General features: G+C 31.2%; 1 protein-coding gene across 1 annotated transcript; it reads left to right on the top strand.

The window, feature by feature from the left end:
• The first annotated feature begins 3,600 nt into the window (after positions 1–3,600).
• On the top strand, positions 3,601–12,029 carry LOC112715329 (UTP--glucose-1-phosphate uridylyltransferase 3, chloroplastic). The gene is made up of 17 exons (XM_025767087.3): positions 3,601–4,594; positions 5,132–5,312; positions 5,404–5,553; positions 5,719–5,880; positions 5,965–6,137; positions 6,245–6,311; positions 7,043–7,209; positions 8,200–8,358; positions 9,003–9,094; positions 9,174–9,268; positions 9,578–9,655; positions 9,859–9,954; positions 10,302–10,376; positions 10,463–10,554; positions 10,685–10,847; positions 11,299–11,359; positions 11,632–12,029. The coding sequence occupies exons 1-17, from the start codon at positions 3,873–3,875 to the stop codon at positions 11,742–11,744; spliced, it is 2,646 nt and encodes an 881-aa protein (XP_025622872.1). The 5' UTR covers positions 3,601–3,872; the 3' UTR covers positions 11,745–12,029.
• Positions 12,030–13,700: the final 1,671 nt, after the last annotated feature.

The following is a 13,700-nucleotide window of genomic DNA, read 5'->3' as shown; positions in this document are numbered from 1 at the left end:
TCTATAACAAAAAAATTATAAAATAAAAAATAAGACAAAAAGAGTGTTTCTGCTCCTACAAATGAGAAGGGGGAAGGGAAGAAGAAAAAGTTGTTCACGATACACCTCTGTCTCAATTTTCGCCGTTACTTTCATATAATTTTAGTCCCTAAGGTAGAGACAATTTTAAAACTAAGTTAAACTTTGGGAATGATTTTGTATGTAAAAAAAGATTTGAAACGAAAAAAATTTTCAACCTATGTCTTAAAAATCAAAATTGTACTTAACCCTTATTATTATTATTATTATTATTATTAAACTTTCACTCAATTTTTGTTTCAAAAGGTACCATCCAATAAGAAAAAAAAAAGACGAAAAAAAAAGGAAAAATTCAAATTAAAATAGCAATGAATGAAAAATAGATGACTCGGTAAGTTGATTTTTTATAAGGTATTTTAAGAATGCCTGTTTAACTACATGCATGATTTATAAGATAAAAGAAAAATAAGAAAAAACTTAAATAGCACATCAAACAATCTACCTTTTAAATTCAAGGGCAATTGAGCATTGCAAACAAATTAACACATGGAAAGGAAAATATAAAAGTGATGATCGTAGCAAAGAAGATGGTTTAAGATAGGATGACGAGGAAGAAGCAATGAGTATTTCTTGATGCGAGTAATAATTTAGATTTGAATACAATTTGAAGATAATTTAGAGATTAGGGTTTTAAAAGGAGGGATGAAGCCAAATTATAAAAATAAATTTTTTTTCACCACATCGGTCATCAGCTAGTGGTTACAGTGCAAACGTGACAAAAATTAGTCAAATTCAGCTTTGGGATGATAAGCAATGGACATAAAATATCTTAGGTTGCGTTTGGTTACGAAAATATGTTAAGATAAGACATTAATAATAAAATATAAAAGATATATGTATAAAAATTAGTATTTTTGTATTTTATTTAAGGATAGGCTAAAATAAATTATGAAAATTTAATTTATTTTTATTTTTTTATTTAAAATTTTTTAAAAAAAATATAATAATAAAAAATATAATTATAAAAAATAATAAAAATAATAAGAATAATAAAAAATAAGTTATGTCCTTTTTATTAGGATAAATATAAAATACACTTATTCAATATCTTCGGATATAATATCTCTTTTATATCTCATCTAATAAATATAATTTTATATTTTTAGAATAAATTTCTACATCTAGGCAAAATACTTAATTAAATCTAACCAAATTGTTATTATCGCTTTTCAAATCACACGCCTTGTTCTTCTTTTTCGTTATCGTCATCACCAACAACACTAACATTTTGCTAATATCTTTATTAGTTTTGATTTTCTCTAGTGCTATCATTAAATAATTTTGGTTTATTTTTTAGTTTATTTCGTTCTATTTGTGTGTTAATTGAGGTTCACTTGATGCTGTTGATAAGTATTGACTAAATTTTTTATTCCTTAAGTAATTTCAGTTCATTTCTTAGTTTAATTGAAGTTCATTTGGATCCAGAAATGAATTCGACGTGTGTTTTATTGATGATTGAGTCTTTTTGACTACTTGTTAAAAACTGAACTAATTTTGTTTTATTTGTGTGTTAAATAAGGTCCACTTGTTGCTGCTCATAAATATTGACAAAATTTTTTAGTAAAGAAGAATGAAATTATTCATTATCACTTTATTCAATTGCATTAGATACCACTCCATTCTATTCACTTAGTTCAGTTTTGAACAAGCAGCCAAAAAGACTCAATCATTAATAAAAACATATTGAATTCATTTTGGATCCAAATGAACTTCGAATAAACTAAGAAATGAATCGAAATTACTCAAGAAATAAAAAATTTGATAAATACTTAACAGTAGTATCAAGTGAATCTTAATTAACACACATATAAACCAAAATTAGTTCAGTTTTAAACATGTAGTAAAAAAGACTAAATTATCAACAAGAACACATCCAATCCATTTTTGGATTCAAATGAACCTCAAACTAAAGAATGAACCGAAATTACTTAAGGAATAAAAAACTTGGTCAATACTTAAAAACAGCATAAGGTGAATCTCAATTAATCCACAAATGAATCGAAATTAGCTCAGTTTTGAACAAGTAGTAAAAAAGACTCAATCATCAATAAAAATACATCCAATCTATTTTTGGATCCAAATGAACCTCAATTAACACACAAATGAATTAAAATTAGTTCAGTTTTAAACAAGCAATAAAAAAGACTCAATCATCAACAAAATCACATCGAATTCATTTCTAAATCTATATGAACCTCAATTAAACTAAGGAGGAAAAGAAAAAACGCAGTAATGACAGCATCAATAAAAGAACAATGATCGAGAGAAAATACAAAAAGAAGAAGAAGGAATGCGACGAATAAGAAGGATGAATACGAAAAAGAAGAAAGAAGAACACGAAGAAGAAGAAAAAGGAATGCAAAGACGAAAAAAAAAGAATACGGAAAAAAAAGAATAAGACAAACAAAAAGAACGCAAAAACAAAAAATAATATGTTTACGTTAATAAAGCGCGTGATAATAAGTTGGTTAATAAAAGTAATTTTTGTTAAATTTAAACCAACTTAATTAAATTTATTGCTAAAATAGCTTAAATATATAGCTGAACTAATATTTTTATATTCATATTTTAGCGTTATAGACAAATCTAACCAATAACCACTATAAAATTTTAAATGTAATTTTGAATAAATTTAATTAATAATTAATTTTAAGAATCACTTTAAAATTTATGTGAGAACTCTATAAGTTTTTTTTTATCACGTGCAAATAATTGTATGTTACTTAGAAAAATCATACAATAGTATTTTTTTTTTGGTGTGTAAATCATATAATAGTATATTATAATATGAAATAATAATGTGATATAAATAGAGAGAGAAAGGATGAAATACGGGCAGCCAATCCGGAGAGGAAAGAGAGGATAGACCTCTGATACCCCAACGCCACATGCAACAAGCTTGGACCGTTAAGGCGTTAACCATTAAACAAATAAAATTATTTATTTTATTTTATAACAACTCAATAAATTTAAATATTAATTTTATTTGCGATCTAATTTAAATTAAATAATTTTTTTTAAAAAATTCGATACGATTCAATCTAATTTCAAACGATTTGAATCGAATTAAATTTGTAGTTTTATCAAAAATAATAAATCTCAATATCAAATTTTAAATAATTAATAATGACATAACAAGTTTTAATAAGATTTTTAAAAATCGATAATAATATAATAATATAAATAAAATTATAAATTAATTAAAATAAATAAATAAATTATATTTTAAACATAAAATATTTATTATATAATAATAATATATAAATAATATAAAATTATATAATAAATTAAACATATTATAAATAAAATTATAAATATAATAATAAAATAATAATATTATAGTATATTATACAATTTAAATTAAATTTGATTACTTGTAAAAAATAGATCTACTTGTTTAATGTTTAATTTAGATCAGTTTAAATATCCATTTCTATTTTGGAGAAGAAATGTAAATCTTACATTGTTTACATCTCAGTATATTTTATCAAATAATAAATAAATAAATAAATAAAATGAGTTGATTGATTCAAAGTTCAAAGTCAGGAAATAGGAAATAAAATAAGTGAGGTTTAACAATATCTCCCTCCTCATTGATATTCACTCTCTTGTCCTTCGAATAGCAAAAGAGGCCAGTTCGTTGGGAAGGTATATGCCTCTGGCATCTTCCCCTGATACTGAACACAACAGAACAGCGATACCTCCTCCTTCCCATATATAAATTCATCATTCTATTTTCCTTCACCTTTCTTTCCCTCTCAGTAGTCAGCTTATAAATTCAGTTGAAAACAATAATGGTTCATTCAACTTCCACTTCCACTTCTCTTCTTCATAACAATAACCGTTTCCTCTTTTCCTTCAATTCGTCTTCCATAACCTCAAATTCAAATTCATACTCTCACTCTCACTCTAATTCTCTCTCTTTTACTAAGTTTCTCTCTTCTTCTTCTAATTCTTCTTTTTCTTCTTCGTCGTCGCCATTATGTTGCCGCGTCGCCCGGGTTTCTACCGAGCACTTGGAACTCTCTCCGCCACCGCCGGGTTTCAACTTCCGCCGAGAAATCGCCAGGCTCTCCGCCCTCCGCGATAGCCTCGCCGCCTGCGCCACTCTCCACGACAAGCTCCGACTTCTCGACACCGACTCCAGAGTCCGCCGTTTCTTCCGTTCCGGCCGGAGTAGGGTTTTGGAGTCGCTCCGGATGTCCTCCGGCGAGTTGTTTCTGCTCAAGTGCCTCGTCGCCGCCGGGCAGGAGCACGTGCTTTGCTCCGGCGTGGACGGAGTGGAGGCCGCCACTTCGGCCACCGCGAACACGAGCTCCTCCGTGAAGAGCGCGCTTTATGCGCTAGCGGAGATTATAGAGAGCTTGGACTCCCATGGAAGCAATGGCGGCAGTGCCAGTTTCGGGAGGAGCACAACGGTGACTTTGGACGATGAAGAAATTAGGAACTTGGAATCTTTGTTGGAGAGTTTAGGGGAGATTGAAAGATTCTATGATTGCATTGGAGGAATTATAGGGTACGTTGTTCACTTAATTGATAGTTTTTTCTCTCTTTAATGTTGGTTAGAAGAAAAGATAATAATCATTAATAATTAAGAAAAGCATTATTTTCTCTCTTTAATTTTGGTTAGAAGAAAAGATAATGATAATTAATAATTAAGGAAAGCATTATCTTCATGTATATGTATATGTTAAGTCTCTGAATTCAGTTGCCTGTGCTGAATGTCTATTACCTAGTACTTAAGGTTTTATCAATTTTACAGTGTGCTATGTTTCGGGAAGAAGTAATGAAAATTCTTGTGTTTAGCGGATCAAGGGTTACTGTTTCAGTTGTTGTGACTGCAGGCATTGCAACTTTTGCGATGCGTATTGTGGTCGTTGGGGGTGTGAATGATTTTTGTGTTTGTTTCTTGAATTGCGGCGGCCTAATACAGTTTCGCAATTGCAGCCTGATACCGTTGTGGACTGCAATTTAAATCCTTGAATGGATATTATCACTCTATGAAGTGCATATACACAATTGGTTGTTCAATTTATATTTAACTCTTCTGCAGATACCAGATAAAGACGTTGGAGCTTCTTGTTGAAAAATTACATGACAGGCAGAATGTAAGTTGGTCTCAGCACATGCATGAAATGCAAGAATGCCGGGTTTGTGGAATCGATGCACCAAAGGGGGTTGACCTCACTGAAAATACGGATTATGCATCTCAGGCAGCTCTATGGGGTATAGAGGTTAGTATGATGATCTTCTTGTTTTCATATTTTGGATTATGCTGTTGATGCTTCTTACGTTCCTGAAAATAATATGATCTTATCCTTCTAGGGTTTGCCAGACCTAGGCGAAATTTATCCTTTGGGAGGCTCTGCGGACAGGCTTGGTTTAGTCGATTCTAACACCGGTGAATGCCTTCCTGCCGCAATGTTACCGTTTTGTGGAAGGACTTTGCTGGAAGGTCTTGTAAGAGATCTTCAGGTACTCTTCAATCATCTTAACCTGTTTGCTTATTTCTTGCTAATAAATGGTAGATTTTTAACCACCCACTCCCCATAGAAAAAGAAAAGAAAGAAAAGAAACAGAGAGACAAATTAATCATTTATGGGGCTTCAATGTTCCTAACTGTGCTCTTCACATTGCAAGGCAAGAGAATTCTTGTACTTCAAGTTATATGGGAAACAATGTATCACTCCTGTTGCAATAATGACAAGTTCTGCAAAGAACAACCATGAACATGTCACATCTCTGTGCGAAAGACTTTCATGGTTTGGAAGAGGTCGATCAACTTTCCAATTTTTTGAACAGGTTTTATATTAAACCGTGCCATTGCTTCTGAGAAGGGATAATCTTATTTTGCAAATTACTAAATATCTATTTGTAAATTGGCAGCCTCTTGTTCCGGTTGTTGGTGCAGAAGATGGGCAGTGGTTGGCCACCAAACCTTTCATTCCGTTGAGCAAGCCTGGTGGTCATGGTGTCATATGGAAACTTGCTCATGACAAAGGCATCTTCAAATGGTTTTGTTGTCATGGAAGAAAAGGTGCAACACTGCGCCAAGTCAGGTCTGTTGTCATGGACCTCGTGCTTTATTTATTTATCTACTATTGAAATTTCTAGTAGAAATCTTGTTTATACAGCTCACTGATACTGATGAATGATTACCTTACAGTAATGTTGTGGCAGCTACAGATTTAACTCTCCTAGCCTTAGCTGGCATTGGTTTACGTCAAGGAAAGGTAGGATTAAGTTGTTTTAATAGATCATCACGTAAATCTTTTTTTATTGGTTTTTGGCAAGGTATACATGTGATAATTAATGGTTTTTGATAGCCTCTTCTCTTTTTAATTTTGGTTAGAAGAAAAGATAATAATAAATTAATAATTAAGAAAAGCATCATCCTTAATTGTAATGTGGTACCTTATCTAATAAATTTCAGATATGGGCAACTTAACAGATATTTTTCAACTTCTTATTTCCCTGGAAAAAGTTACATACCCTTTCAATCTGCAAGTCATTTCAAGGCACCATCTGCATGCATCATAGCGAATTGATAAGCACATTAATGCCTGTCAAATGTGAATCTGAAACTTTTAAGTTTATGTATTGTTACTGGATGAGAGAATAAGTGGTATAGCAAAATGTGGGTGCAAATAAGCTGGAGCAATATATAGTAGAAGCCTAGAAGGTTAGTGGAGGAATTATAAACTTTGGAGAGACAGAGAGAGATAGCAGTTGAGATCATTTGTGGAGTAGTTAAAAATATTTGGTATTAATACTGGGTAAAATGGAGACAAAAAGGTGGACCAAAATTAGTTGCTAATGTTAGATAGAATGGCAGCTTTCTTAGTGAGAAGAAATCTTGTCCTCCCTCTATGACTTCTTTTCTTTCTAGGTAAGACATCTCGTTGATATATATTAAATTAAGCAAGGTAGAGTCTGACTCATAATTGGACTGCATGTTTAACAGAGAATGGGGTTCGCATCTTGTAAGCGGAACTCAGGTGCCACAGAAGGAATTAATGTGCTGATGGAAAAGAAAAATCTTGATGGAAACTGGGAATATGTTGTGTCATGCATTGAATACACTGAGTTTGACAAGTTTGGAATTACTGATGGACCTTGCACTCCAACCTGGTACTTGATGTTCCTGTACTTAATATATATTGGTTAAATTAACAAAATGGTATCCGAAAATTTATATCACCGCAAAAAATAACTCCAAAAGATACAAATAACAAATAAGCTTTCGAAAGATTTTAAAAACGTGGCAAAAATAACAAAAAAATATCATATTTGTTTTTTACAACTGTCAAATGATTTTTTGTATTTAGTAAGTCACTTGTGCATTTAATCCGAATTTTTGCGGGAACATTTGGATAACTATTCAGAAAGTGCGTGCAAAAAATCGGAGCAAAATTTGATCTCTATATTTTCTTTTTGTTCATTTTTTTTAAATGTCGGCAATTCACTCTGTAGTTTGTATCTTTTGGAGTTATTTTTGTCACTGATATGAACTTTCAAGTACTATTTTAGTAGTTTACTCATATATATTTCATACCTCATAAAATTGTTATTACCTTTCATCATTTGGATAAACTAATGTGTTCCAAATTCAAATTTTGTTTTTTTTATGTGATAATTTGTATGCAGTTTCAAAACATTTGATGCTTAAGCTATAGTAATGACACACTATGAGTCACTAACAATCTTCATGTGAATGATAAGACATCTACAATGATGTGTATATAAACCTTTAAACCTGCAACCACATGGAGAGTTACAGGCTTTAGATAAGCAGAATCATATATTTCATGTTAAAAATGAATGCATTTGATGTCATATGATTTCTTTCTTAAGGAGATTATCATATCAGCTAAACAGCCACATCACTTATTTGCAATTTGACATGCCCTTGAGAAAAATAAAATGCCATGTTAGAGCCTTAAGTTGTGTGCTCTCCGAATTTATCTGGCCAAAATTGAGACTTATTGGTTTGTTCCTGCAATATCAGTTCATGTGATGATGTTGATTGAATTTATTCTCAGTCATTGTGTACCATCTGTAGTCTGCATTCTAGTTCGAATTCTTTATCCAAATATCAAATTTGTTTTCTGTTTGATCAAGTTTGCAGGCAGATTTCCCAGCCAATACAAACATCTTGTATGTTGATTTACCTTCTGCCGAGCTAGTTGGATCAAGTAAGAATGAAAATTGCTTACCAGGAATGGTGCTAAATACAAAAAAGCCCATAGTATATGCAGATCAGTTCGGAAGACACCGTAGGTATGTGTTTCCTTGAAGAACTTGTTAATGGAATTTTATTGGTTTCCCTTGTTCTATTGATTGGCTTTTAACTGAGGCATTTACGTTCTCTAATTATTTTAAATTTTTAATAGAAATTTCAAAGTAGGTATCAATTTCAAATCACAGCAGTTGTTGCCAAATTACAACACCATCTCTAGTCTTTAGTCTTTACTAGACACTAATTTATATATCTGTTCTGATAGAACTAGAAATTCTAAATTTTGGATAAACAAAACCACAAGTTAAATTGATGGCTTCTTTCCCAGGCCTAAAAATAAAGGAATTCTTTAATGAGTACCCTAATGAGGCCTAGTGGCATTTGTTGAGAGAGTAAAAGTAGAAAATTTTTCCAGGCTTAAAAATATGAATCTTTAATGCACAGGAATTCTTAAAAGATTGGTATTTTTCATAAATAATTTTATGTATAGTATCCTTACCAAGTGACTCCTGCTTTCTTTACTGATAGTAGATTTACAGTTTCTTTGGCTCGATCTTTTTGGCTTATATATTCTCTTATTTCTTTTCTATTCAGGCAATGTTACCTGTAACATCATGGTATTATTGTTGATTACTGCATTATATATATTATTAACTTATCACCCTTTGTTATTGTGATTTACCAGTGTCTTAGGTGGTAGACTAGAGTGCACAATGCAAAATATAGCAGACAATTTTTCCAATGTATACTCGTCTAGGTGTTACAATGGTGTAGAAGGTAATATTGTGTACTTATCTATTTGGTCTGACAAACCATCCGTTTCATTGAACCTAATATCATATATATTTGTGAGCAGATAAGCTAGACACATTTATCGTATACAATGAAAGGAGAAGAGTTACTTCATCTGCCAAGAAAAAGAGACGACAAGGAGACAAGTCTTTACACCAGGTTAGTGTTTCTGATCATGTGAAATATATATTTTATTTCTGGGTTCATAGCACCATATGGACTGTGTAGGCTTCTATCTTTTCCTTGCAGCTTCGTATTCTCAGTTTGAAATTAAATTTGCACCATATGGTGATAACTGCATAGTTTAGAACCACCCAATTACTCACACTAGATGCTTTTTCAAGAATTATGATTATTTAAGCTCCTAATAAAGTTTAAATTGAACAGATGCAATCAAGAGTCATGTCTTGGGTTAATTGATATTTGCTTTTAAATATATATTCTAATATGTCTTGCAATTATATGCAGACACCTGACGGAGCTCTTTTAGATATCTTGCGAAATGCCCATGATCTTCTTTCACAATGCGATATAAGACTTCCTGAGGTATATATAGTACACACTATTTTTGTGGTTTATGCATTTAGTTGGGTACAATTCCATATTATAGTTTGCCATTGCGAAAGTTGTATACTATAAGTTAATGCATTTAAGTTTGAAAGTGGTGCATAATAGACTTTTCCAGCTAGAGTAGTACCTTCGGATATTTTATTTTATGTTTGCTCTGTGTGATGTTATGTTTACCACAGATTGAAGCTAATGAGAATTATGTCAATTCGGAACCACCACTTCTCATCCTTCTACATCCTGCACTTGGTCCTCTTTGGGAAATCACTAGACAAAAGGTAGCACTATTCTCTTTCCAGCTATGATGATCTCATAGGTTTCAAACATGTTTGATGCAAGTTTCACCTGCAAACGGGTCAAACAAAGTATCAAGTGATCTTTGAGGCACATTTGCACTGTTAGTGAGATTGTTTGCCATGATTAATTAAGTAGGCCATGTTTATCTCCACCTGAATGGTGTTGTCACAAATTCTCTCCATACTATTCGGATTAGTCCCTTCTTTTTATAGGGTATTTGCTTGAAACATGACAGTCTTATGCTTTATGAAATGTATCATATTTTATTGTTTGTAGAAAGAATGGGATCTAATTAAATTTTATTTTTTTTCTTTTGCCTTGTGAATAGTTTTATGGCGGTTCCATAGCCGAGGGCTCAGAGCTACAAATTGAGGTTGCAGAGTTCTTTTGGAAGAATGTTCAGGTTCTTTTCTTCTCAAGTAGACCATGTTAACTTATGTAGCATGGAGTTGCTTAGTTACTAGGCTGATTTTGGTCACTTCATTCCAGCTCAATGGAAGCCTAATAGTAATAGCTGAAAATGCAATGGGCTCAATGAAGATCAATGAGAATGGTGAATCCATACTACATTACGGGCAAAGGTATTACTTCCTATATTAATGAGAAATACTTGATTCTTTATTTTCATGATCTTACCTCTAGATCCAGCCTTAGCTTAACAGTATTATATATTGTGAGCATCTACAATATTATGGACCTTTATCTTGCTAGGTGTGGAAAATGTAAATTGGAGAATGTTAAGGTATTGAACAAGGGAATTGATTGGACTTGTGGTGAAAACATATACTGGAAACATGATGTACAGCGGTCTGAAGTACTTAAGATAGTACTGCACGGAAATGCTGAATTTGAGGCTACCGATGTTGTCTTACAGGTTAATTTTAAATTTGCACTCTCTAAAATTAGTTTATGTTCGTTGTACACTTGCATGCAATACAATTATCAAATACTCGGGTTTTGATCCTAATATATTCACTCCATATACCAAAGGGTTTCCAATTCCATTGGACCCAAACTGTTGGCAGTTGCCATGATAGATGCGCATGGTAAGATGGCCACAGCATCTTGACATTTCTCATCAAAATAGGATATAAACCTTCATGGAACGCACATGCCACAGCTACTTTTCCAAAATACTATTATGGCGCCCTAATTTTCTAAATACAAAGGGTTCCACATTTTGAACCATCTGATCTGACTGACCCAGAATTAATTTGAAATAGAATCCCGAAAAGCAGCAATAGGACATAAAGATTACATTAAACTATAAACTAACAACAAACAATCCTAATCAATCTTTCTTTTTTTTTTTTTCGCCGACACAGGGAAATCATGTATATGAAGTTCCAGATGGCTACAAGCTGAAGATCACGCAAGGAAACACAGGTCTCTTTTCTTCAACTTTATAACTTCTTTTACCTTTGTTCTTTAAACCTGAGAGAGTAACATGTGTAGTTTTGCTATCAATTATCATAATTATTCGGAATCTGAATGCCTTTGTAATCCTTAGTTGAATGGTTTTTACTCTAGCCATAGGTTGTGCAAAACAAGTCGTTGCTCAAAAAAGTTTTCTCAACTCACAAACACCCATGCCCCTTTTACTTTCCAGACAGTAAATACTGATACAAGTTCACAAAACATGATTTGTGTTAATTCAGGTTTAGCAATTCAGTTAGATCCGATTGAAGAGAGTAGGATGGAGAGTGGAAGCTGGCACTGGGACTACAAGATAGAAGGTTCTCATGTTTGCCTAGAATTAGTAGAATCATAGACTACTACCACTAACTGCTAAAAATGCCTTCTTGAGTGAATCATGGTTCACTGCTGGTATTAGCGCCCATGTTATAAGAATTTGGATTACCAAGTGACTGGTTAAACAGAAGTTGAACCGTCACTCTTTGTTCTTGTAGAGTTTATCTTGTAACAATATACATGTTGATATGTTGTATTTATAACCATTTCCTTTGGTTAACATCTCCATGTAGCTAAATTGTATGATTGTAAAACCGAGAATTATTCGAGCAATGAATGTGGATCTATCTATCTATTTTTATTATATGAAAGTTGATACTAACTCTTTATACATTAGATTTAAGCCATGTTTTTTTCTCTAATGATACCATATCATCAATTTTGACTACTTAACAAAATTTAGAAATTAACCAATCAACTTTTTAATAAAGTATTTTAAAAAAATAAAAATTAAAACCATAACTCTCACAATTAATTAATTTAATTTATTATTATTTAATGAAAATATAAAGTATTAATTAAATATAATAAAGGGATAAGTATTGTTTTGGTCTCTAACGTTGATGGTGAAAATCGAAATCGTTCAAACGTAATTTTTTATTTAGAATCATCCTTAATGTTTTATTTCATATTAAAATTATACTTTTTAATAAAATTTTTAATTTTATTACTAAATTACTCCTATTCTAATAAATAAAAAAATTATAAAATAAAATAAAAACTAAAGAACACGAGAGGAAAGAGGAAGGGGAAGAGAGAGGGGGAAGGGGGGAAGGGGAAGGGGGACGACGCCGGCAAAGCTTGGAGTCGCTGTTGCCGTCGTCATTGGGCCTTGTAGGGAGACCACGCTGCTGAGCCGTCGCTGCTGATTCTTCTTCTTCTGCTTCGGCTTCTGCTTCATCTTCTGCATCTGCATTTTCTTTTGCTTCTGCATTTGTTTTTGCTTTGTTTCTCTTCTGATTCTGATTTTGTGTTGATTTTGTGGTTAAATTTGATGTTGTTTCTGCTTCTGAATGTGATTCTGATTCTAATTATTAGTATTTGATAGGAGTAAGGGAGGTGGTGGTGGTGGAGTAAGGGAGGTGCTGGTGGTGGTAAAGGTGCTGGTAGTGGTAAAGGGTATTTTTGTTCGTAAAAAGTTAAAAAGACGATTTTAGTAAGAAAAAAAAACGTTAAGGATGATTCTAAATTAAAAATTATATTAGGGATGGTTTCAATTCTGACCCTCAACGTTAGAGATCAAAATAATACTTATCCCTATAATAAACATCTACATTAAAAGTGTCATAATAATATTATCATAACAAATTTTAGGTTATAAACTATTAAAATTCCATACTATTTGATATATATATATATATATATATATATATATATATATATATATATATATATATATATATATATATATATATATATATATATATATATATATATATAAAAGACTATTACCACTATTACTTCATTTCACAATTTATAGTTTTCTAAGAAAAAATATTTACACCCACAAATGATGAGGAGCCTATTTATTTAAAAATAATTCTATTAGATGATTAGATACAAAATAACAATATTTATTGTATTTTAAAACAAATCTACGAAAAAAAATATTCTTTTTACTTTTACTATTTATACTTTTGTCATTATTTTGTAATACTTTACATATAATTATATTTTAAAATTTTTATAATTATACTTATTTTAATATATTATGTAAATTAAAGAATCAATTTTAATAATTTTTTAACACTAATTTGCATTTGTATCACTTGATACATTCCCTTGACAGAGTAAATTAAAAAATATTAACATATATTTTTACTTTATGTTATTTAAATTATTTTTATTAAAAATAACTTATTCAATAATATATATACACACAAAAAAATTATTCTAAAAATTTTTATTTTTATTATTATAAATGTCATTAAAAAATTATATGCATTAAGAAAAGAAGAATAAGTAAATGTCAAAG

The sequence above is a fragment of the Arachis hypogaea genome, chromosome 10, assembly GCF_003086295.3.
Source record: "Arachis hypogaea cultivar Tifrunner chromosome 10, arahy.Tifrunner.gnm2.J5K5, whole genome shotgun sequence".
NCBI classification, from domain to species: Eukaryota; Viridiplantae; Streptophyta; class Magnoliopsida; order Fabales; family Fabaceae; genus Arachis; species Arachis hypogaea.
Note: the sequence above shows the minus strand (reverse complement) of the source record. Positions and strands in the feature narration are given on the sequence as shown.

Excerpts from the sequence above, each read along its gene's own strand:
- LOC112715329 (XM_025767087.3), top strand. The coding sequence starts at position 3,873 with ATGGTTCATTCAACTTCCACTTCCACTTCTCTTCTTCATAACAATAAC. Across the intron at positions 5,881-5,964 it reads CTTTCCAATTTTTTGAACAG|CCTCTTGTTCCGGTTGTTGG; the intron begins GTTTTATATTAA and ends GTAAATTGGCAG. Across the intron at positions 10,848-11,298 it reads CTACCGATGTTGTCTTACAG|GGAAATCATGTATATGAAGT; the intron begins GTTAATTTTAAA and ends TCGCCGACACAG.